General features: G+C 37.3%; 2 protein-coding genes across 2 annotated transcripts in view; one reads left to right on the top strand and one right to left on the bottom strand.

Moving 5' to 3' along the window:
- Positions 1-15,195, bottom strand: part of LOC139692954 (rab11 family-interacting protein 4B-like) — a 295,511-nt gene extending 280,316 nt beyond the window's left edge. Inside the window, exons 1-2 of the mRNA XM_071591271.1 lie at positions 15,107-15,195; positions 11,691-11,793 (exon numbers count right to left, since the gene is read on the bottom strand). Of these exons, the coding sequence (XP_071447372.1) occupies positions 11,691-11,748 (58 nt within the window). The 5' untranslated portion in view covers positions 11,749-11,793; positions 15,107-15,195. The remainder of the gene's footprint in view (positions 1-11,690; positions 11,794-15,106) is intronic.
- On the top strand, positions 643-3,970 carry LOC139686042 (uncharacterized). Its single transcript, XM_071583141.1, has 3 exons — positions 643-912; positions 1,176-1,317; positions 3,132-3,970. The coding sequence occupies exons 1-3, from the start codon at positions 765-767 to the stop codon at positions 3,589-3,591; spliced, it is 750 nt and encodes a 249-aa protein (XP_071439242.1). The 5' UTR covers positions 643-764; the 3' UTR covers positions 3,592-3,970.
- Positions 15,196-26,777: the final 11,582 nt, after the last annotated feature.

Below are 26,777 nucleotides of genomic sequence, written 5' to 3'. Positions count from 1 at the left end.
ACAATATACCTGTTTTCAGTTGATCAAGGGCATGATTTAATATTATCATAACAAATGACATCTGGTAACATATATTCGGAATAAAAATATGGAAATGATAAAGTTTAACGTTTGCAATCCAAACGTTCGCAAATAATTCGTGATCAACTACGGATTATGTTAAATATGTTGATATGATAGGCGTAAGCTTATTGTATCAAAATATTCAATACGATGAGCACCACTGAACGAGGGACATGAAATGGCTTACCTATAATGAAATAGGTGAACAAAGGACAATGAAATTATTATCATCTTAGTATCTCTACCAATGCATATGAACTGCTATTATTAGGGTCAATTTCTCAGGACTTCAAGTCGCTACAAGTCACCCGAAGAGGCTTAAATATAACATACAATTTCAAATTGGCATTCCTTGCGATGTAGGTAAGTAAAAAGTGCTGTACCATACATTCTCACCAATAGATTCATTATATGCTATTTACCAGGCCTTTTAACTGATTTATAACTTTAAAAAACGAGCATACTTAACTTGAACGTTTGGAAAACGATCCACGAAAAATAACACTATCGAAAATAGGTTCGCTACTCGGAGGAGCTGAGATGTCGCTTCAATCCAACTTCAAACACTTCAAGCGCTTTACGCCTTACGAATTGCTCTGTTGTTGTATCAGTGAAATAAGTAGTAGTGTTCCACAGTCGACTAAAGTAGCGTTAGGGTGTTGCATGGTTTCCTTGCTAGAGAAAAAAATTCAGAAGTGGAAATGGTTTGGGACTCTGAAGCACTGAACACTTTAATTGATTTCGTTCGTGAGCATGCGTTTTTATATGATCCCTCTAAGCCAAAATATTATGACAGAGAAACAGTTTTCAACTCATGGAATTTTATTGGTGAAAAGATAGGTAGAAAAGGTAAGCGAATCGACTCATCCATGGTATCATGATTAAATTTCAATAATTGAAAATCAATACAGAGATGTCAACCAAGATGTAAACCATAATTTGTGCATTACTAGCATGACAATACATGACGTTATTTTGTTGAAACGTATTATTTGCACATGTTTACACAAGGCAAGTAGTAGTGCAAAATTAGTGAATCACAGTGGTGGATTTTCGTCATAGTCAACGTTAATCTTTCAAACGTAATAGTCAATATTTACTTTTTATTACAGGGTCTCAAGTTAGAACTATGTGGAGACAAATGGTAAAGATATATGCTTGGATTAACAGTGGACATTACAAAGTGGACGATGGGTGCTATTGGCCCTATCTAGAAAAACTGAAATTTTTGAAACCATTTTTGGGAAATTATACGTAAGTCATTAACTATTTGCGTAATTTTTCAGTTGTTATAGTACTTTCGAGAATCAGAATCAACTAAGCCATGCGCAATGGAGTTGCGACCAAAACTTCAATTGTTTACAGGGTAATTTGGATTGAAATTCGAGCCAGGTTTCCAAATTTTGTTAGGTAAACGAACACAAGAAGGCTGATTGAAGAATGGAACAGGCCGGTTGCTATATAAAACTTAGACCTAAAACCTATGACTTCATTGTATGGATAGACCAGAGTTCAAATTAATAAAAGCCAAAACTTCTTAGAACGTGGAATAAACATCCTCATCCTTAAAGCATACATGTCCAGCTTAGTACAGCATAAGAAATACTATATTTATACAGCTAAGCCTAATAGTTATTTTACATGCCCAATTTTATATCTGCATTGATAATTTTTCCTGGCATAGTTATTGAAGGTCATAATATGGTTTCAATTTGAATAATATCTCCTAAGTACGACTTTGTCTATAGTGTCTCTTTGATCAGTAATACTACTACCCAATTGTAGTATCGATTCCTTATTATTACATTAAAATTTTCGAGGTCCTGTTCAATTTTCGATCATGAAGCAATTTTACTTCATGATTACCACGCTAAAGCCAAAACAAATTTTTGTCCAAAATAAAAGAGTAGCTTAAAGATGGGAAATTATTTTTTCTAGCACATCAGCTCAATCTGAATATAAGGACTGACGTGGACTTGGTTTTTACACCGTAGATGTAGGTGATTTTTGATACACTGATGAGTAATTGAGAAATTTAACTATCCATTCCCTTTGTTTAAATAGTGCCCATTTTATGAGATTTTGGTTTTAAAAAATGCACATTTCTGTTCACTCTTTCAGATTCACCTAATGTTATCATAAAATTATTGTCTCTCCATGGTGAGTTTTCGTCACTAATTTTAATAAAGGAATATTAAGTTAGAATAAATCGTTAAAATAACTGTTTTAACTAGGGTCAGAGAAATCTGAGAAATATGTATGGTTTCAAATTACTTAGGTTCAGAACTTAAATTAAATCACAATTTCATGATTCTTTTGAAAGAAGAGCTTTCTGTTCAACCTATAATTCACATTCCATGAGGGATGAAATATAAGCTAGGCAATTCTATGTCATTGTATAAAGTGAAATGTGTATATGTACAAATAACATTGGCAAAGAAGGGCAGTTAAGGAAGTTCAAAATAAAAATTCTCATCCCAGCCTAAGAGTTGCAAATTGGGACTACCGAACTAGCAAAGGCAAAAAGCTTTCTTTGTTACCTAACCAATTTTAACTATGTGAAAAAATATTAGGAGTGGATAACTTTTGAACAATTCATGTTAATGATCAATTAATACAATTATTGTTCTTTATATAATTTTTTCTAGCTTTGTTTTCAATAACCATACTTCTCCTGATCATTAATTAATCTTCCTCCTTACTACTACATGATTAAAGCTTATTATAATTTGATTTTTTCTTTAATGGCTAGTATTTTCCCAACTACTGCCCTTGATCCTTTCCACACATTCTTTTGATAAATGCAGGGTGCTTGCACATCATTAGTCATCATTGTTATTCTAAACAATATCAGCTTTTCAGTAATAAAGTGAGGTTAGCAAATATATGGATCATCTGTATTTTTAGGTTAAAATTGAAATTTTGAATAAATTGACTGCCACTTTGAATGAAACTTATAAATCTTATGTGCTGTTCAATATGGTGTCATTATATTTTGAATGCAAGAGAGATTATTAATGTTCCAGTAGCGAATAATGATTGGGAAACATTTTCTTCTTTTCTTCTAGTGTCGGGATGAACTTGTCATATGGTGAGGAGTTCATTGATTATGAAGCATCATTGGAAGTAGGTTTGCCTGTGGCTGCATTCATAACCTACAAGTCATTCAAGTCAAATGCTGCTCATCCTGTTTGTGATGATAACTCTCAGTTGCAAAATGATGAAAATGGTTCAGAAAGTGAATTTCCTCAACAGGATATGAACTTTTTATCTGACCCAGAATTGAAGTCTCCATTCCCAGGCTCCCTTAATGGATTGGCTGTTCAAAAGAATTTGGAAATTGAAGAGGCCCTGTGTCAGTATTTGAGAAAGAAGGTGACTAAGGTGAAAGATCCAAATGAATTGTTTCTAACATCAGTTGCTCATGACATGAAGATGTTATCCAGTGTGGACCAAGCAGTATTCAAAATGAAAGTTCAACAGTTGTTGGTGGACATGATTTCCAAGAGTAATTGTGGAAAGAAATAAAAGTTATGTATTAAAGACCTCAATTGGTGCTACATTAAAGAACTAACTTAATCTCAACATGGATGTGGACTAAAGTGCTTTGGTACTATTTACACTAGGTAAAAATGTTTAAAGATTAAAGTAATTCATTGATGAAGTTTTAAGTGCCACGAAAAGATTCTTAATTTCAGGTTTTGTTGCCCTTCACAGCTTGTGAAAATTATATGGTTCCTCTTTTCTAGATATTTTTAAAAATATTCCGACTGCTTTAGATGTTGTTGAACTGTTTTAGGAAATGTGTTTATTAACTGACTTGCATGATTGTTTCATAAATGTGCAGAGAGTGTATAGGTTGTTTGACCTGTATGTGTTTGACAATCAATGTTTCCATCCAATTTTATTGCAGTAAATATAAAAATTGAGTAAATTTTGTTTGCTATATTGACATTGATATTCAAAGACACTATTTTGATTCCTGCCAAGATATCAATGGCTCAAAATTTCACTAATGAAGTTAATCAGGAATATTGCTGGTAATTCAAAAAGGTTTCGTGTATTGGGGTAAGAAGATGTAATGTGGCAGTCAAATTTGCCATACTATTGATGAAGGATCTCAGGTTTTCCCGGCGTATGGTATTCAAGAAGTTCAACTGGCTTTTTCCTGAAATCAGTAAAACATGGAAGCCAGTGCTAAAGAAAATTAAGAATGCAAGGGAACGCACCCGATTGGCCGTAGCGGAGCACACTAACGCTTCCGGCCAATCAGGGCACACCTGAGCCCCGGCGGAGTGTATAAATACCAGGCCTTTTTCATGCTCAATACTTCACCCGGAAGACGATGGCAGAGTCAGCCTTCGAAACGTCGGTGTACTGCAAACTGACCCGGTGGGAAACCCGAGAGAACTTCTTGCATACTATTGTTATTATTGGTAATGCTCCATTTACAGTAGGTTTTGGATGGACACGGACTGAAGAATGATATATCCAATTGACTCTCTCAACAAAACATATTGACATTCAACACTTCCATAAACCCTTTAATAACTCGGAATACTTCATTCGTCCATTATGCCTTACAGACGTATTCCTTTCCTGTGCCTTGCTTGCTCACATAACCTTCTCCCTTTTATCACAGTCTTTAACATTCCATAGCTATTCATAATGTTCTGCATCCACCTTTCCTCCTTCCTTTGGATTTCTCCTAATAATCTTCTGCTCCTTCACCATGCCTAGTACTTCCACACTTGGTTTTTATTTCTGTCCACTTCAGCTTCTCCATCCTTCTCCACACCAAAATTTCAAAATCCTTCAATCTATGCCTATCATCCTACTTCAATGATCATGTTTCCGTACCGTACAGGTATGTAACTGCACTCCATATCATAGTTTTAATGAGTCTTTTCTTAGCATTCTTAATCAACATCCCTGATATCAATGCTCTCCTTGTGAAAGCTTCTTGGACTAATGCAACTCTCTTCTTCCTATGCCCCTAACTACTTTGAACATCTTGATCCAAAATATATAAACTGCTCCGCATGCTCTACTTTTTGCCCTCCTATTTTATTGTTTAACTTAAGTTTCCTCTTGTCTAGAAAACCTCATTGTCATAGTATCATTTACATTGATTCTAATGCCATAATTATCATACTGATATTGTAATGAACTCAGCAATGCTTGTAAACCCTTGGATTATTTAAAGCTTGATCATCTGCAAACCTACGGAAAGAATTCTATACCAATTTTATTCCTACATCCAGGCCTTCCTATGCCTCTTTTTTCATTTCCTCCATTGGCAGGCAAGAATGACAATGTACACCCAGTTATCCCTCGTTCTAACACTGCCCATCATGACTCTATCTGCCACTCACACCTGAGCAGTGTGAGACCAGTGTATGGATGGAGTATATGGATGTCACATTTCCCTCCAATCTTCTCCTATTTTCATTTGATATATTTATAAATTCTTCCCAGTTCATTCTGTAGAACAACTTGAAATCCAGGAAACAAACAAATGCAACGTATTCATGTAACATCTTAATATGAACTTCTCTGCTGTACATGTAAATTATGCTGTTATGTTTGTTGTTGGGTTCCTTCAATCAGTCTCACAGTGAAATTAATGAAAATACAGAAATCTAAGGGAAATATTTGCAAATCATGCAAATGAACGCACATTGGTGTGAAATGTTTCCCATTGCATATTTCTGATTGCCACTCCTGGTGATAAGTATGAAATGTGTATTTTAATGTTTGATTCTGTGCAAAAATGGTCACTTTCCTGAAATATTTGTGGGATATTTATAATGTTTTACAATATGATGTTAATTTATATTCAGAACCTACTTAGGGGTTTAAGCTGGGTGCCAGTTTCTCTGCCTCACTGCATGTGGATAGAAAATCTAGAAAACGAGGGAAAAAAGATTGGCAAGTGAAAAACAGCTGTATGTTAGAGCTATAAGTTTGATATTATGCACAGCAAAATTATTGCTTAGGATTATCAACAAAAGTATAGAGAAGACAGCAAATGAGTACTTAGGAGAAGATTAAGTTAAAGGAAGAGGACGGTTACCCACAATGCCATAGAAATAATGAGGTCACTAGAAGAAAGGAACATGGAATTTACTTGGATATATTTGTATCCTGTGTAAATTTTGAGCCATTCGACAGAAATAACTGGGAAATATTAATAAACACTTTGCTGACAATATAAATGGACTGGACAGATAGAATCTGGGACCTGTAGATTTCAAAGACTGCACAAAGGTGGGTGGTGAATGGAGAGTTGGGATGGGTTGTGCTATGTAGAGGAGTAAGGCAGGGATGCCCATTATCACTTTTTCATTTCAATATACATATATGTGGAGGAAATGGCAAAAGAGAAATGGTAAGTGTTGTAGTAGAAGTATGTGGGTAAGTATTCAAATTAGATTTGTGGATGATCAAGCATTAGTTGGCCAGTAAGGGCCAAAGGGTTATTTTATTACTTAGCTCATTGCAGAATCTGTGTGTTAAGTATGGCGTGATACTTAATCATAAGTAATTTGGGTAGTGAGATTCTGAAGGAATGGGACAGTAAAATAAGCAAAGCTGGGGGTCATTAACTAAAATAGGTAAAACAGTTCACCTATTTGGGAAGAGTTTTGGATGAGGGTAGGCAGAGTGGTGTAGACATTAAAAGAAAAAGAGTAAAGAAGTATAAGCAAAGAGGTGGACATTGATGACTGGAACCTTAAGTAAATGATTGGCTTGTGAAAACTTTAATAGGGAGAATATTTTTGTGTGGTTAAGAAACTTAGTCTTTGAGGCTATAGGATAAGTATAGATAGAGGCCTTTGAGATGTGGGTGTGGAGAGAAATTCAAAGAAAGCAGGACAAGTGAGTGCTTGAGATAATGAGCATGGCAATATATGCTGGGATGGAGAGTAGAGGGAGGAAAATAAGTCATTTTGGATAAATTGAAGGGAAATAGTATGCAGAGCTCAATAATCAGTAATCGCAATATAGGGTATAAGGATATTTTTTGTGTTAGGGCATAGGAATACAGTAGTCCATTGAAAATTTACCATAACCCTGTAGACTCTGACTACTAATATTTACTTTAAATGTGTAATTTATATGTGTAACAAGTTACATTGTGGCAGCTGTTGTAAATTGAAATATGTCCAGTTTACCTATGGTAAAAATGGAAATGGCACATAATGAGCAATGCTCTGTGTTGAAATTTTGCTTGAGCCCGAGAAAATGGTTATTTGAAGCCAATATAATGCTGCATGAGTTAAATTGAAATTGGGTTCTTACCTGTTACACAGTTAAAAGATGGTTTGTAATGTTAAAAGAAGGACGACGATCCATTTCCAAGGAAGGTGGACCTAGAGCTCTAATCTTTAAAAAGTAAACATTATGACATGGCAGCCATTGGGAGAGAAGGTCGTCAAATAATGTTATGAATACTGTCAGATATATTGAAAGTGTTGTTTGGTGTCACACACACTTCAGTAACAGAAAAATTGTACCCGAGATATATTTGTGCAGGGGAGGTTTCGAGACTGCTCATCAAAGCAACAGGATCCCAGCATGCAGATTAGTTCACAGCAGAAGCTGGTGTTACAGGAAAATGAGCATCTATCGAAGATTATCACTACAGATCACTTGCTTTTCTGAGGGGGTTGATGATGTACATCTTCATACAGAGCTTTGCTGTTTGCTTTCAGAATCAAATGATGGTGCAAGAATTGTGAACATATACTTGAAGTAAATAAAGAAGAGAATATAGCATTTGGAAAAGCTACTCTGCAAAGAAGGTGGGAGTAAAAATAATTGAAAAGGAATCCATTTGACAAAGAAAAAGGAGATTGTTGTATGCTCACATTATGAAAATATTGCTTTTTGTTATAGGTTTTACTTTTTTCTTGCCGGGTGACTGAAAAAAAGTAAAATTTGTAACAAAAAGCTCCCTTTTCTCTAAACTAATGAAAGACACTCAAGAGCCACTCTGTTACTGAAGGCTGATTAAAGGCTCACTCTCTCACGTGGCTAAAACTATTTGGTCATGGCCCTCATCAACTATCTCACAGCATGCATTTATGCTTGCTATATTCTGATACGCTTAACTCCAGCCTTGCTGCTTCACTTGCCTAACCAATTAACCTTAACCAATAATTTCTAATTTATTGCTCCTTGGAATTTTATTTTGATATTTAATTTATTGTGATATATTGCTCTATAGACTGCAACCTTGACATGGTGGAAGGGCTTTCCACTGACTCCTAGAGCTGTGCTGGCAGGAGAAATGGTAATTGCTCCTGGTAGAGTCACCCATGCCAGATAGGTCAAAGACTAAGAGCCAGATGAAAGGTAGTCCACAAGTGTCTATTCCTCAGGTAGCTGCAAAGGTATCTGACTCCAGTGGGGAGGCTATTGAGTGATGGTGCCACGTTAAAAACACCATTGAGGAAGGCAATGGGAAACCACCTCAATTATTATTCCCAAGACTTTTACTATGGGCAATGTAGAGAATATCAGTCCTGTCAACTATGTGACTTGGCCCAATTCACCGTGTGATTGGGAGAGGCAAGGCTTCTGCGGTCGCCATCTCACAAAAACCTTGTAAAGCAAAACTGACGGCAACAGGATAGAATATGCAGAAGAAGAAGAGGGAATCAGTTAGAATAGGAACTTGGAATTTTAGGACATTTTTGAGAACAGAAAAATTAGAGAAATTAAATCAAGAGATGAGAAGAGGAAATATAGACATTTTAGGTCTATGGAAGGATAGCCGAGAGAACTGAAGTGATCATTGTAGAGTAATATACTGCAAAGGGGAGGAGAGCAAACATAATATTGAATTAATGATAGGAAGGGTTGCCATGATATTGAATTAAGAGGTAGAAAGAAGCGTAGTAAACATAGAACAAGTAACAGATAGAATATTGCTAGTAGAGATAAAAGCAGAACCGACAAACTTGGTCATTGTTCAGGTGTATATACCGCTGAGCAATCATTGGGAGGAAGAAGTCCATATGATATGCGATCAGTTAGAGGATATAATCGGGTATGTTCCCGCAGGAAAACATTTGATATGATAGGGGATTAGGATGCAATGTTAGGCAAAGGAAGAGTTCATGGTGAGGTGGGGGACAACGGTGAGGTATGAGGAATGACCGTGTGGAGAAAGCAATTGAATTCTGCAGGAGACAGGGGTTAGTCATCACCAACACTTGGTTTAGACACCATAAAAGGTGTAGGTATGCATGAAAAATTCCAGGGGATTCAGAAAGGTATATATTATTTTATATTATGGTTAGGCACAGATTTAGGAACAGCGTGATGAATTCACATAGCTTCCTGGGAGCAGATGAGGACCCTGATCACAATTTGGTTGTTATGAAGTGTAGCATCCGTTTCAAAAAGATAAGGCAGGGGTGGCGGGTTAAGAAATGGAATGTAAAAGCATTTAATGGATTGACAAGGAAGGTATATAAGCAGGCTGTAAAGAAAATCATGGATGAGGGTAAATATCTGAGTACTATTGAGGAAAAATGGCAATTCATCAGAAAAGGGATATTGGAAGCCACAAATGGAACTAAGGGAACCCTTTGAAAGGGTGGAACTAAGGGAGACGATTAGAAAGATAGATGAGAGAATAAAATGGAAGAATGTAAACACAGAGCTAGACAGAAGGAAGTTCAAAGTGTAAAATAATAAATTGAGACAAGCAACAAATAAAGCAAAAGAAGCATGGTGGAAGATGCAGTGCGAGGATATGGAAAGTTTGCGGAGAAAGGGTGAAACTGGTGAGTTACGCAAGAAGGTTAAAACACTATTGGGAAGTAAGAAGGTAATATCTGTGAACAGTTAGAGAAAAGTTGGGTGAGAAAATAGTTGAGACAGAAAATATCCAGGAGAGATGGAAGGAATGTATAGAAGAACTCTATGCTAAACAAGGTTAGACGTAGAAAGAGAATATGGCCTAGATGAAGATAGCTTAGGTCCAGGCATACTCGACAACAAGATAGAAAGGGCATCAAGGGAGATGAAATTAAATGATGCCATGGAGGTGGACAACATTCCTGTGGAACTTCTGAAATTTTTGGGAAAATGTGATAGGAAGAGTCTATATGGACTGATTCGTAGTATCTATGAGGAAGAATTCTGGCTGGAAGACTTTGTGAGATCAGTATAAGTTCCAATTCCAAAAAAATAAAGGCTACATCATGTGAGAACTGCATGACAATAAGTTTGATTTCCCATGCAACTAAAGTGGTTCTCAGGATCATCAACTCTTAAATAGTTCTGCTAGGATATCATCAATTCCCTTCAGTTTTGTTCAATATCATTCCTTAAATGTTTTTAATATTATCGATTTTTCCAAATATTGTGTTCATTTTTCACTGAAGGGAATAACATGAAAGACAATTTCAGTATACTTTGAGCATGCTGAAATGCCTCAATGTGGATGCTGGCAGTGGCAAACCTGGCTGTCTATAGTCCTTAACTGGATATTAATCTCTTATAATTCTCAATCAAACCATGATTTATTTTGTCAACCTTCAAAGAACATATTCTCAAAGAGCATTATATGACTTGCAAAATGAAAAGGGGAAATGAAGGCTAATGCATAATAAAGGCTAAACTTTGATTGTTCTCTCATCCTCCTCTTTTCACTATTCCAACCTATTTTCCTGTTGGTTCTGGTTAAAACATTGGGAGACATTGACATCCCGGAAGACATGGCATGACAAGACAATTGACATACAGGAAGATTAACACAGCTAGCGAGATTTGCGAACGTCTCCAAGACTTGCAAATCATAAGTGTGTATGTTAAGTTCTTGATTGCTCTCCTCTAACACTGGGTGGGAAATATCACCAAAAACGAATTCATCACTTTTAAATTGAAACTGGAAACTTAAATATGGTCAGAGAGTACCTACTCTGTTACTTCAGTGGTATATCATTCATTTCATCATGTTATATATGTTCAAAGTAATCATCGCAAAAGTTAGCCTGATGAGTAAGGGCAGGACTTATTTTTTTCTAAAAAGCCCAATTGTATGTCAAAGTTGCACATTAGGGAGAAAGGGCACAGCTCCTTTAACTGTGCAGCATGTGATTTCCCAAGAAGACCTAGTACCAAAAAAATCACACATCTTGGAGAAGCTGAGTGTCCCCACAGGCATCACCCAAAATTGAACCTGATTCCTGTGGTCAGTAGCTCTCTCTGCTCTACTTTCAGGACTACTAAATCCATTATGCTTTATAAATGGTAAAAAGATGAATGAGTATTGCTGGTAAATTGCAACACTCATTTTTCTTTGTCGCTTGTGATGAGAAAATTTGCTACACATTAAACCTCAGTAGGAATAAGTAATGTAAAGGCTTGGGCATTAGAGGCTGTAATTGGAAGATATCTCAAAAACTAAGAGTTACCAAAGCAGAAAATAACAGAATGAGGGCTACACTAATACCACAATCCTCTTCCCTTGCCCTTTCAATAATTTTTGGGTGTTATACATTTAGTATGAATGTAAGTTTAGAGGTAATTTAATTTTAAATTTAGACAAATATCTGGGTCAAAACTAGTGTATGCACAGCATGAAAGTGAAAACATAAACCACTTACCACAGCCACCATACAGCCATGATAGTACCCCAGAGTGAAACTGGTCAAAGCACACCATTCCTTCCGAGCATGGCTCCAGTGTACTCGTGAATGCAGTCACCTCCTGAAAAAGTAGATGTGCAGAATTGATGAATGAGAGATCCACCAAATATTTTGTTTAAATGTCATTAATTAAGGCATTCACTGTGTTTATTGCACATAGTGATGTAATTGATGTGTGTATTGATTTTATGTGGCTTGATTGAGTATAAATTCTGAGTTGGGTGGGTCACTTTATTTCAACCAATTAAATTAAATGCTATAATATGAGAAATTAGTTTTCATGACAAAGTTTGAGTGTCAAGTATTAGATACCATTTTCCAAGCAATTAATCAGAGAAAAAGATGCTAGATGTCTTATGAATATTGTCAATCCTCTCACAACTGCAAATGATAATTACAGGAGAAGGAAAAATAAGAAAGATGCTGGAAAAGGAGACTTATTGATGGAAAAAATATGATAAATTGCCATTCAAATGGAGGAACAATTATCTATGCCTTGCACTTCAAGTAACACCAAGCATGTGAACAGTTGATTCCCATGAATCATCCACAGCCATCAATCCCAGCCACTTGCTCTCCCCCCAATTGCTTGCCATCGGATCCTCTCCCCCTATCCCTCAAATATCAAGACCATTCAATCACTCTCCAAAAAGTGTATTAAAATGTGATATTACTAGCATCACCTAAATATGTGATGAACTTTTGGCCAATCTAGTGCCTTTGCCAAGGGATTTGGCATGCTCAAACATTGATTACAAATACTATGCAGTACAGTCAGAATAAAAAATATATAATGTATACAAATGAAGACTGTATTTCATAGAAAATAGAATTCATCATATTTTTCCCTGGACCTTCCATTGCCTTCACAACATGTTAAAACACAAGTTAAATGTAGGTTGATGTGCGTGAAAACCATTTTCAAAGTTCAGATGGTAAGATCCCAAAAGGTAAACTTGTAAATTATGAAAATGGAGCCAATTAGAAAATATATTCAAATAAATGATGGCCATCAAAAATATGTTTTTGTATGTATAAACTCTTTAGATATTACCTGCACATAAATTAATATGGCAGAATGTGTATTTTAAACAAAAATGTCAAAGAAATATGTTTATTTTGAACTACACTAATTTTAATACGATTTTATTTGATTATAATTTATTACTATGGAAGTGAATTTAATTTACTGAAAGTTAAGGTATTGTAATGTAAAACAGTTATTTTTAATTAATATTCAATAACTGTTAATTAATCTTCACTACCAAAATATTATGATGAACGATTTTTTTAAGATTACTAAGATTAATGACTGATTGGATCATTAAGATTAACAATTTATGATCTTTCATACATATAAATATATACAGTTGTTCATGCTCCCTCCCTTAAACTATTGAATTTCTATCTAATCATTAATTGAAAAATTCCTTCAGGTTAATGAGAGATGCTAATTTTTGAGTAAAAATTCTTACAAAGCTGCAGTTCTGACATAAAGTTGGTGACTGGTGGCAAAATATCAGTTAGATTCTGCTCCCCTTTCCCTAACCTGTCACTGCCGCTGGCACCATTACAGATAGTTCTGTGCTACTTTGTGATTGATTTTTAACTGTATTACTTGCTTCTTGCTAACGGTAGGAATAATCCTGTGATTACACAAAGGGCAGTTGATGGTATTTGAAAACAACAATTAAGGTGGTTTCAGTGCACACATTTTTCTTCCATTAATTTTCCCTTATATTCCACTATGTACAATTATCACATGAAGTAGTGTAGTGGCTTAATATTGTATGTCCTTACAGATAATCATGCTGCCAATTGGATGATTCTTTGCTTGAATCTGGAAGGCACCATTTAATCAAAATATCCTCAGCAAAATCAGGGTTTTATTTTGAAGTGCCTATATGGTTGAAAGTAGGGAAGAATGGAGCTTAAAAGTTAATGAGTGATTTTCATGAGCTACACCAAAATTCCCAAGGAACCTTCAAATGGGATTTAAGGATTAGATATAGTGGAAATACATTTCAACATATTGCTATTTTGTTGGTTTTTTCCTACGACTTGATGGAAATCTATTGCTAAGTTCAACTCCTCTGTTGTATTGCATATGTTTTTAGATTTAATTGAATTCTTGTTCTTTTCCTCACTGCAGTAATCAACCCAATTGTTGGTTTGATATACGAAAGTAGAGTTTACTGCATACATACTATAAGTTTAAGTTTTTTCGGTTAAAATTTGCTCGTTGGGGAAGTTACTTTTCCATGTCATCTGTGCCATAATGTGCTTGTGATTTACTGGAAAGATTTGGTAATTGAAAAATCATACAGGCTAGGTGATTCGTAAAGTGACAAAGAATGATATTTTCAAGCACAGACCTGTATTTTTTTTTCAATGTAGGTCATTCATTAAGGTTCATTCACAATTAAGGTTAGAAAATGTATTAATGTTTACCGTACTCATTAAAACAGCAGTTATTCTGTGTTTGATATATTGAATCATTATAGTGATTTTTATGCAGGGTTGATCATGGGGGCAGGGGTGGCTCATGGTTGATAATTGGCAATTAAATTTTTTCAAGGGGAAGGGGATCAAGGAAATACAAACTGACCCATAAGTTCTTAGATAAAAGAAAATTTGATAAAAGTTACCGTATTTGTAAAAGTGAAGAGATTTAATGGCAGCATTGATCACATTTTCCATCAGGAAAATGCAATGTAATAATATCAATAATTATTAGCAGATACCAAATGATACAATAATACTTCAAGATACAATTAGCTTTTATTTTAACTAAGAATTCGGGCATAATATAGAAAGATAACCATAAACACAGTAATCAACCTGAAGGTCGGTTTGGTAAGTAATAGTTGAGTTCACCCAGTATTAAGCCTGATGGCATGTGAAATTCATATATCAGGGTAGGGGGGCCAGTTCCTTTCCCTCTGCTAGTTATGATTTCCTAGCAAGATCTGGTGCCTGAAATATCACAAAGCTTAGGTGGAGCTGAGGGTGCCCAAAGAAGGTCGCCTGGGAATCGAACCCGGGCCCTAAGGTCAGTAGTTCTTGATTCCACCCCCGGACTACCACATCCCCTATTATATTTAACAAGATATAAAAGAAAATCAAAAAATGTGTAATCAGAATGGTCTGATATTGGGGGGGGGGGATGAGTTTGATGGAGGGAGATGAGTTGAATAGTCCAGTGGGCTGGGACCCTTGTGTTATGGTAGCAATACGATACTAATGCATTGACAACACCCCCAGCGAGCTGCTACAAGGGCATTCGCCATGGGATAATGGACAAAGGTAACAGGTCATTCTTTCAATTAATTATGGAAATTATGAATTCATGTTGAGAAAGTTCATACACCTACCTTGGTGGCAGTGGGGTGACGTCCTTGTCTGCCAATCCAAGGATCGCGGGTTCGATTCCCGCCTGTATGGGTTTTCCTCCAATTGGAGGTTTGTGATCGTCCCCATTGTTTACACTGTTAATAGTCCAATGTAGGCCAAAAAGTGCTGTTTTTGGATTAAGCCTAAATAAATAAATGTGATATTTCATGCATTCAATGCTGTCTTGAATGCGAAAATGAATTTTGAGAGGTATGCCCTGACAGTTACTTGCATTGATTCAGGAGACTATATCTACTTTATATTGATCATGGTGGTATTTTGTCAACTTCGTGTGGAGGTTTGGTAATGCCCTTGGCATCAGAAGAGAATGTCTTATCTTGCTTATCTTGTCTTGCCTTGATATCGCCTTTGTCTTTCAACTTCACTTCGAGATTGGAGAGACTACCATTCTAGTTTCTCCAATACACTCCACCCTATCTTGCCTTTTGAATTTCCACAAAAATAACTATGCTTTTGCAACGTCTCTGGGAGACTGTCATAGGGTAAAGATACTTCTTACTCCAATAATACTGAGGAACCCTTACTGCATTATTTATTTAATTATTCACAGTCATTCAAACGAATGACCTACAGCATTGTAATTACGAAACAAATATTATTTTTCATAAACTTCAACCGGTCAAGATATCAGTACTCAAAATGTCACCGAACTTGGCATCAACCTTGGACCGAGCATAAAGCCGCTCGATACTAGTCTTGAGCGTTCCAGCTGGCGCGAAAGTGTGAGAGAGATAATGTGAGTAAAAGAGATAGCGAGGCAGGCAGATCGAAGGAGGCATGGGGTCGTGAGAAGGGGAGGGAGGATACTCGCTCGTGAAACTCTCCTCGGTGTTGCCGCTCTCTGCGGTGCACACCTCCCACAACCTTCTGTTCTCCTAACAAGCACAGACGCGTCTGCGGTGCTGCGGAGCGCCGGCATAATCGACGAGTGTGTCTGCGAGTAGCTAGCTGCTAGCTTAATACTGCTCGGGGAGGACTCTCTGTGCGCACTTTGCGTCCGTCCGTCTAACCCTCGACCTGCGTCACACCACTCTGCCGCCGCGCACATCGGTCCTGCCTTCCTCCTCCTCTGCAGCATCGGTCTCCCCTCCCTCGCCGATAGAGGCGGTCGGGTAACTCTTTCTCTTCGCCCTCCCCCTCTCGGAACAAAGCGGGGAAGGGAGAGGGACACTCAGGAGGGAGATCCCCACGTGCGCGATCCGGCCGCTTTCCGAGCGTGGTGGTCCACCTCTCACCGTATTATAATCCCCGCGTATTACGTGTCCGCAACGGGGGACAAAAGGAGCCCGTTGGTGGTGTGATAATCGACCAGGGGAAGAGGTGAAAACCGACTGAGACTCACTTCAGGCCGTAGGCGGCGGGACTGCATATAACCTTCGAGCGCAATCTCGCTAAGGCGAACGGTCACTGAAGGGGCGAGGAGAGGGAGAATCGCCACTGACTGTCACTTATAGCAGCGATGTTAGTTAGGAAAATTTCAAGGTGAAATCAATGTGACCCACCAAAGTGTATTCTTTGCTTTTAGAGAATTTTCCCTACACAATGAATGCCTCGGGTCCCCTTTTGGTGTGACGCTGCGCCCTCACGCGCATACGGTGGAACCTGGAAACGCTCTACCCCACCTTTGCCTGCGGGTGGATATAAGTACAATCTGAAATTGCGGGGGCGGAAGACCGACGATATAAACATTATACCGAAGTAAATAATATCTTGGTTATTTTCCACAGTTTTTATTACATTACCGACTATTTAGTGTATTAAGAAGTGTAAACTATTGCGGAGAATGTTTTTTTCTTTAATATGGAACTATTTCACAAATGAAATCTTAATTCAATTATTCACATTCGAGGTATTCGTTACCTTTCTATTCATATTTCATAGACAGGGATTTCATTTTCTCTCAGCACACACTTAGGTGGTTAACTAAGCCGTTTAGACTTAGTTAAATCATAGTGTATCTAAAATTTAAGGCGAAACTTTTTCCCAGTGTGACGGTGGTGTTGCAGAAGATGCTTGATCTAGCTCAAAGCTGAAAGAAATCTCACAGAAGTTTCATCCACTTTAATAAGAATGAATATTTTTCTTTTTTAATCGATAAATTTGTCCGGTATTAAAATTAAGACATTTTGTAGGTACTTGAGTAGTTTTTCATATTAAACTGGACAATATACGCGCAAGCATAAATGCTATTAATTCTTTGAAGTCTGGATGGACTCTATTTTGGGATCACAGACAGGGGCTTTGGCGTATTAACAAACAGTCAGCTAGATTTCTCTGACCAATAAGTGTGTACAAGCAGTTAAAAACGAAGCCATTTCCCTCCTGGACCTCCTACACCGCTTCACGGATATGTGAAATCCCCTTTGATTAAAAGCGCAATTTTAACTGCTGTTACTCCAATTCTTTCGTATTGTTCTGACATGTGGTCGTCTTACCTAATTTCAAAACTTTTCACTATTGTTTTGGTAAAATAGTGAAGCACAGGAGTCCCTCATTTTCGCAATATGTCCACAGATGCATTTCTGTCTTCACTCCACATATGCAATCTTCCCATTCACATGATTAGACCAGATTTAAAGTTCCTTCATAATACTATTAACCCTGTCATTGACATCCCTGAACTGTTTTTTTGATACAGCCATCTCGACCTACGCGTAACCATTCCTTATTCGATACATGCGTTCCTCGATTTTCAGTCACTAAACGCTCGATTTTCTTCCGCCTCCCTTCCCTAAATGTACTTCCTGACAGCATTGACTTAAACGCTTTCACCACTCAAACCCTGTCTCATCTCAGCCTTAAATAGTTAGAACTTTATGTTTCAACATTTTTCGATATTTTATCACAATTTTTCTTGCTAATTGTTGCATTCATATGTCTCTTATCGCATTCTATATATGTTAAATGACCCACAGCAAATTTCCAATTTTACTGCGCATCAATGAAACAATTTCAGAGTGTAAAAATCATTCGCCTTGACGGGGATTCGAACCCGGATCCCTCAATGTCCGGTCGAGTGCTTTAGCCAGTTAAGCTATCGAGGCGTCCTCTTTGAAAGTCTTTGAAATTACTGCACATGATCAACTTCTTTACATTAAAAAATAAATGCACTTAATGCGTCCTTTAACAAATAACGGGGACGCAAATTTAAATTTAGTTATGGAAGATGATCCCACAATGAAAAAACGGAATACTAGCTCATATCTGTACTCTCGTGCCTGAGGGTCCAAACCAATATAAAATAGAATCAGCATGTAAACATTAGTCTACCTTTTTTTAATGCAACAATTTCAGAGCGTAAAAATCATTCGCCTTGACTGGGACTCGAACCCAGATCCCTCAATATCCGGTCGAGTGCTTTAGCCACTTAAGCTACCGAGGCGTCCTCTTAAACTCTGAAATTTTGGGGCTTTTAAAGGAACTAGATGTTATGACGAAATACCGTACGTACATGCAATGTACGTACCCGCAGTTTCTTTGGAATTAGTCTACCTCTTAGTACTTCACACGAGTTCTCTTCACCATGAATAACTACCCCAGAAAATATTTGCAAAAAAAACGCGAAATGTGCCGTTGATTTCTTCGGGACGCTGTAAGTAAATTTCGGAACGGATGGGATCCTTATCTATGCTTTACATTGTTCTTTGGAGGAGGCAGACATCCCTCGAATGGAGCGATAAATCGGTCGTCCAGGAAAAGAATGCATATGGTGAACTAGAGTAATTATTTATTTTAATTTTAAAACTAGGATTACTGGGAGACCTTTAGCGGTCTAACTCCAGCATATTACACTACTTAATGCACACATTCTTCCATTTTCAACTAAATTGATTCCAGTTTTGTTTTAAAGTTTTCCCCGCTCTTTTTCGAATATGCGTAAATGGGATAAGGTAGAGCTAAGCGCGTCTAACTGTATGCTGACACGTTACTATTTTTAATATTAAATTTTTAGGCATTTTATTATTATTATTATTATTTAGGCATTTAGGTAATTTTTAGGCATTAAAAAACTGCGAAATTTTGGAAACTGAGAAAAAACTGGCTTCTCATTGCAATGATTTCATTGCCGAATGTGGAGGAACTAAGCTACCGCAGAACCAATACAGCTCTCTATTTCTTCATCAGACCGATCAATGCTAAATCTCCCTTCCAAAACAGGTGGGTGACACAATTAAGCTGGTTCATGAGAGAGATCCCGCCAGGCCATTCAAAGTAGACGCCATTTGCTCTCAATCAACTTCTGCATGCTCTCGCTCTTCCGGCGGCTGAACCGGGAAGAGAGACTAGAAGGGAGGAACACCTCCTGCGCTCTTCTGTTCGCCTGAGATCCGATGACGGGTTCGCGGTGATTCGTAACGCCTTCGCGACCGTCAGCGTGATGATGCCGCCGACGACGACGCGGAATAAGTAAATAGACCCCCCCTCCCCCCCCTCTCTCTCTCCCAGGGGATGTGGATGTCTCATCGTAGCCGCAGCCTCGGAGAGCCCCATGCGTGAGCTCACCTCCCGCGATTCATCTTTCCCGAGTATCCGTTGTCCCCATTAGGGACACCGCGCGGAACGGCGCCATTGCATGGGGGGGGGCCAGAGGCGATGGAGCCGACGGAAGCGTGAGAGCCGAGACCGCAAATATAGTATGGTGGCGCGCGGCGAGCCAATGACAAACAGGGCATTGGAGATAATTGCACTGACGAATATCAAAAATGGCGTTACAAACTCTTTTTCCCAGTTGAAATCTTTCGGTTCACGTTACATTTTGTATAATAAGTTGGGGCATACTCGAAAACAGGCATGTAAAACATGTTCACTTTTCTATCCTACTGCTGGAAATTCGAATAAAAAAAATTCAAACTGCTGGTGACACAGATGTGTTAAAAAAATCTTTGATTGTTCAGGACAAGTTATAAACTACACTAAGATGCTGACCAATCATTCAATAATTTATTTCAATGGTGAAATGAACAATTTCAGGAAACTAAAAACCGTAAGGCATAAAACAGAACCTCAAGGTATTCTACCTGGTAAGGCAGGTTTTGGACGGCCCACACGCACTGCACTATTACTTACATATCACGAGAATTAACTCGTTCATTATATCCTCTTCATTTTGTCCTAACTTCAACCTGCATTCGTGGTGCATAAAAAATTCAAATTCTCTTCCTCTACCTCACGAACCCGTCATTATCCGTTCTATCACGGCCTTCAACACCCCCAATACCTTTCAAATATTTCCTCCATCAACTTTATCTTCCTTTTCCGAATTACCGCAAAAGCAACAAACATCCTATCTTCAGCTCACCCCATCGAAAACTTCAGCATTTATTTTCTTCACTGTTCCACTTATTTTCTCCATTAATCGCCGCACCCCCATCTCACAACCCTTCAATCTACGAGTATACTCATTTATCCTCTGGCCTCAAAAATAAGGTTTTAACATCCCTGCAGTGTTACGCCCCACATTAAAGTTTTTACTTATATTTTTTCACATATTTATTTAGTGTACCGTTCATCAGTTCTCTTCTCCTTGTAAAAGTTTCTTTCGCTAACTCAATTCTTCTCCTTATACCCCGAATATTATGCGCCATTTCCTACACAACACTACTAAACACATTAAGTGCTCCTTTTACTCCAATTAATTCCCTCCCACTTTACCTTACCTTGGCTACTTTTCAAGGATTTCATTATTTTTGTTTTCTTCTTGCTAGCCTTATTCTTGTACTTCTCGCATTGTTCCTGGAACGTTTTCTTTCGTAATCCTTTGGCTGCTTGACTATTATTACTTGGTCATCTGCATTTCCTCAGCATACATTTTGAAAAGTACCGGCGATAACGGGAAACCTTGGTTTGAGAATCAGGAGGAAAATCTTATAATTTCTTTGGGTCTGCAGATATTCTATCAGCAGAGACGGAGAAAGAGAGAAAGGTTTATGTTAAGAAAAAGAGAATGGAAAGTTGATACCAGTCACAACCGTTATAGTCCTCGTAACTGCAGTAGGTATAGCTCTGGATGGATTAGTTTAATATAATACTAGCCGATAGTGTAATAATGCAAGCATTGTGTGTTAATACAATGCTTGCGTCATATAATCAGCAATACTTTTATCATGTAAACAATATATAAGCGTCAAACCACTGTGAATCAAGTATTGGTGACTTTATATATATATAAAATCTCCTTTTGTCTTTCTTCGTCAATAAATCAGAAGTCCCCGCTGTTTTTTCTTGGGGCTTCACAGTCCCTAAGGGTGGGCGCTGCATACACGGAGATGTAGATGATATCAAAATGGCATTGGCCAAAACCTAGGTATTTTCAACTTGTACTTGCCAATTTCTATTCGTTCTTGTATGAAGTTGAAGTAAATAAAGTTGAGAAATTAGTAATTAATTATTCAGAATCGACAAAAACGCTTGTTCGTGTAAATGCCATAGACCACCCCTCAATAGCATCAAGCATTCTCGAGAACTCTGAGCGAACCGGCACCTAAGACAGCCTGTTTTCCTTTCTCGTGTCTCTTTTTTGCCGCCTGAGCGGGAAAAAGGAAGGAAGGAAGGAATGTGCTCGCCTGGGGAACTCTACATTTGAAAATGACGAGTCTGCGGCGCGAATCGTAGGGAAGGAGGTGTTTCCCTAAAGACTAACGCTGGTAGAGGCGGAACGCGCGCGCTACACGACTGGGATCAATTCATGGATAACGTCGATTCTTGAAGGGAAGAGAGGGAACGGGGAATATGAGAAACAAGAGATATCCTCTGGCCGTTCGCCATGTGCTACGGGAGCGATATAATGCTGTAAAAGTGGCCTGCGTAAGCTCGAGATAAGTACTTTTTCTCTAAGTAATTTTAACTAAAATTTCACATGCTGCTGAGTTACTCATTCAAGTTTTGCCACTTTTTAAATGCTCCTTCGCTTCTGTACGTAAATCAGACAACGGATACAAAGGCATAAACTTTAATTCAGTGGAAATAAAACAATTTAACTGCACACAATTGTTATAAGAATGAATTTTGTACGCATGCTACGGGTAAATGGCAATCGCCAGTGAGTTGATAACCCCTTGACTACTGGAAACCGTCTTTCGAAGCCAAAAGCAAATTTTCAACCACTCGAACAGCAGTCGTAAAATCAATTTTTTCTCAATCAATCCCTCTGAAACGTACACAAGAGGTCAATTTTTGGCACTAGAATGCTATTTATTGTATGGTACTATGATCGTAACTGCACTCAAACTTTTAAAAAAAAGTCCCTAAATTCAACCCATTATAAATTCAAAACACTTGACCTTGTGAAGTAATATAAAGTTGGTGAGATATTGATGCTGCGGAAGAAGTTTTTGAGGATGTAAATTGAATGAAATACTGTTGAGCCGATAATAAATGTTAAAGGTAAAATGAAGTGAATGAGAGTATCTTGAAATAACTGCTCTGGTTGTAGGAAGGGGAAACGGTCCAGCTCGTATGATTACTTGTGACCTACGTGTGATGAACCCTGGCGTAGGATTGATTTTTTCAATCACTGAATAATCATGTGAAGGTGCTAATTTATCTCCCTTGGGCTGACCACTTCCAAAAGCAACAATTGGTGCTTAATTCAAATTTAATCAACTTACTTCATGGCTGGCGACCTAATGTCACCCCCCTCCCTCCACGCCAGTAGAGTAGTAATTAACAGTACGAGAATGGAATTCATAATACGTATAACGGATGTTACATGCATGATGTTCGCTCGTCTCCCTTCCACGTGCCCTTTCGGTGGACCACGGGATGCCATTTGTTTGTGGAAGTATTGGAGTAGACGGAGTATGGCTGCTGACCTAACAACCTCTGCCACAACGTCCTTTCGACGGTCGCGGGCTAATTTATGGTCAAATTGGATATTTGGATGAAAGTTACATGGTATTGATATCTGTAACGTTATTCATTCTTTCACTGTCTTTTGACAATGTTAATTATTTACGGAATGATATCTATAAACGGCATCATTGCTTACGTTATTTTACTGGAAAATAAAAGCAAATAAACACTCCAGAAGATGAAGAAGGCTGCAGCGCATTGCATACAAGCGTGTAATGAAAAATAGCGAATGAATGATCAGTTCAGCTGATGATAAAAGGTATCTTTCCTGTGATTGCAGCAAACACTGACACAGAATTTCCGGGCTTAGACAATTCCACGATGATGTGTGAAAAATCCAATGAAGAATTTTGGAAAGAGAGTGTTTAGAATTTGAAGGTTTATAATTTCGGTATTTTTACGGCAATCACTGTTTTTGTCTTGCTCCCAAGTTTTTGTTATTTTATTTGAGTGAATTCCTGTAATTAGATTTTAATTTTAATTAGATACATTTTAATCTACCGTATTGTGCAATGTTTCAAGTTATAAATATTTTCTTTGATGATCTTCTGTTCACAAAATTATTTTTTAATTGTGTTTTTTGTTTTATGAATTATATGGAGTGGACCTAGGATATAAAATATTTTACTGTAACTTATGTTCATGAACATAACTAAGAATAGGCTATTTCGTGGCTGAAAAGCCAATGTTTTAATCATATTAATAAACAAAACATCTACTGTAGATGAGACCATTTGTCAGCCTCAAATGAAACTATTTTGATTAAACAATTCTGATAAATATAGCGCAAGAAGGAGGGTTAGTAACTTGTTCCTGTTTTTTTGCATTCAATTATTTAAAATATTGCTTGACTAAACGAGATCTAATTAAAATGTATGCATATACAATGCACTTTAATATTTTAAAGTAATGATTTGTGTTTCGTACCGAGGGGATTACCCTAAGAATTTTAAAACTTTATCCAGGTACTTTTAACACGAATAGAAAGAATGAGGGGGGAAGGGGTATTTTTACTTTTAGGGGCTAAGTTCTGTTAAATACCAATTCCAAAAAGAAGTGACCCAAAGGATGTGTAATTTATGTGAAGCTGCGTCGAAGCTGGTAGGGAATTGGAGTTCATTCCGCTGGGTTCCTTAAAAGTAAAATGTCCACTGAAGAGATTACTTGAATTTGGACACCCAAAGCAGTAGTAATTTCGTCTGTGCAGCTAAGAATGAATAAAAAATTAACGGATGGCATACGAATACATATTTTTATCATAAATACAAAAAAATGGACAAAAAATCCAAGATATAATATTATTGAGACAACTGACTTGAGATAGCTGGTGCGCAGCTCTTTCAGCACAGAGTTCAATTTACAATTATTTTGGTCTTTTTCACTTGATTTTTTCTATTGTTTTGTTTGCTTCCCAAAATATTAGTAACTTATGCGATTATTTTTAGGAAAAACAATATGCTAATTAACTTTTCAGTTCAGGAATTTAAAGAAGTTAAGGGCAATAAAAAGTTTGGAAAAGTTATTATAGTGACAGTTTTTGTATGATGGAGTATATCTTTCCCTACACGATGCATTATTTTTCCTTTGATAACATATCAAGAAGTGAATAATATGGTTAAAACAAGAGGAAGCACTTGCGATGCCTAAAAGATAATAGACTTTTGTGACCGTTCCGAAACCTAACTTATAAGGCGGAATACCTCGAATTAATCGTATAATATTTTCTTTTAACAGATTATCGTTTTGTTGTTTTTGCTTTAATTTCGCCGTTCTTGTGGTATATCGTTTCAATAAAATCAGTATTTTTTTCTTTACCTTATAATATACATACTTGTATGTAATAGGTATTTGGTATTCCCAGTATTTTACTTTATTATGTCACTTTGCACTCTTTAATCTTAAATTTTGCATGGTATTATGACATAAGCTTTAAATAAAATGTTTTTATGTTTCTTTAAGAAAATGTAAGACATTGATAATATTATTAAGGATACATTATTGCGATTATTTTAAGACAATGATATTATTAAGAAGCGCGATGCGTCATAATTTAACGACGTTCACGGTCCGAATGGCTGCCTATCTTCATGAACCCCCATTCTGTCACGGCTCTCACAGAACTAGTACTATATGTCAACTCCACTGGTCGCCATTTCATAAAAATTTACGGCTTGCGTCCAGAAACATCCCCTCTTGTATGGACTAAGATTTTTAATGCAGGTTGTAATCATTTGGATTGGCTAAAAAGGATTTCATATGATTATACAACTTCCCGCCGGTGCTGGGAGGAATATAACATAAACATGAAAAAGATCAATATATTGAATTAACAATTCAGTGAGAGGAAACAATGATTTCAAATTGAAAACCTAGTTGAATGCGACTCGGCGAATAGACTGGAGGAAAAGCAGATACATGGAATGAAAACGTTTTTGTTAACCTATCGACTGATTAAAATAAATTAGGCTAGGAAAAGGCCAAATATGAATTCGGGATACGGGAAGAACCATGTATGCTGGAGGAATTACGGGAATGCTGGAGGAGTGAGACTGGGAGCCTCTTGATTCTTGGGGAGAGCAGGCAGGACTAACAGATATTAGAAAATTAAAGAGCACCTGAGATTTCTAGTGACTCAGCGGTAATTATTGTGGAACCAGATTATATAAGATTATACAGATTATACAATTATATATTTGCATTGGTAGAATCGTAAACCGGGAATAATCGGATATGTAGACACCGTCACAGACAGATTCAAATACGCGGTCATCTCTCGTACGATACGCATTCATAACGAAACCGAACCGAAGACCCCGAAAAAAATTGCATTAACTTAAAGAAAACAATTTGATGAATTAGTCCAACCCAACAGTTATGACATTATTTATATAGGCGTGTATGCGTACGAGTGTTTTTGAATGTGAGCTAACTCATATTAAATTGAATATACAGGTATAACCTAATTTTCTGCATGTATGGATGGTGCCATAACACCCCCCGCCATACGCTCTTGCGGAGGCTTGCGAGTTATTGTGTGTATGTAGTACGTGCATTATACGATAACAAAAAAATCGCAAGCAAATATATCGTGGATGAGTCGACATGAATGGAATGAAGTGCAAGTTAATCAAATAAAATGTAATGCCACAAAGGTTAATTGCCGACTACAATAGCTGGTATTAGGCAGAGTAAACCAATGTGCAGGGGTCATTCTGTGCATTTAAAACTAGCTAACACATAGGACGGTACTTCGAAAGCTCAAATGTTTCAAATACACCACAGTGCTTCGTTTTTGTGACCTATGAGAATAAAATTAAATTAACATCGAAAAAATTAAGTTGTATGGATTTAATGAATCGACTTCTCTCTTTACGACCCCCTGAGTAAGGTGCAAATAACATCAAAATATTTAGGTGAGAAAGAAGGGCGACTATTTCGGGAGACGACATTAGGAAAACTCACCCATTCAAATATATCAACATTAGCGAACTTCGTATACACCAAATAAGGCATAAGAATGTTTAGCAGCAATCCAGATCATGCTAAAGATGTAATTTCGAACGTAAAAATGTTGGGAATGAAAACGGAATGGAGGAAAATATGAAAGAATCAGTGCATTAACGTTCTCAACGGAAAGTTGGAGTTACATACACATCCTCGTCCCGAAAAATCCTTGTACGGCGATCAAATTTTGGTCTGGATTAATGGTGGCCCGACTGAAATCATGCCCTGTGTCAAAGTGACGACCCATAACGCTCACGCACGAGATATTTCTCGAAA

This window comes from Hetaerina americana, unplaced genomic scaffold, assembly GCF_022747635.1.
Source record: "Hetaerina americana unplaced genomic scaffold, ioHetAmer1.1.p SCAF_1, whole genome shotgun sequence".
Taxonomy (NCBI): domain Eukaryota; kingdom Metazoa; phylum Arthropoda; class Insecta; order Odonata; family Calopterygidae; genus Hetaerina; species Hetaerina americana.
Note: the sequence above shows the minus strand (reverse complement) of the source record. Positions and strands in the feature narration are given on the sequence as shown.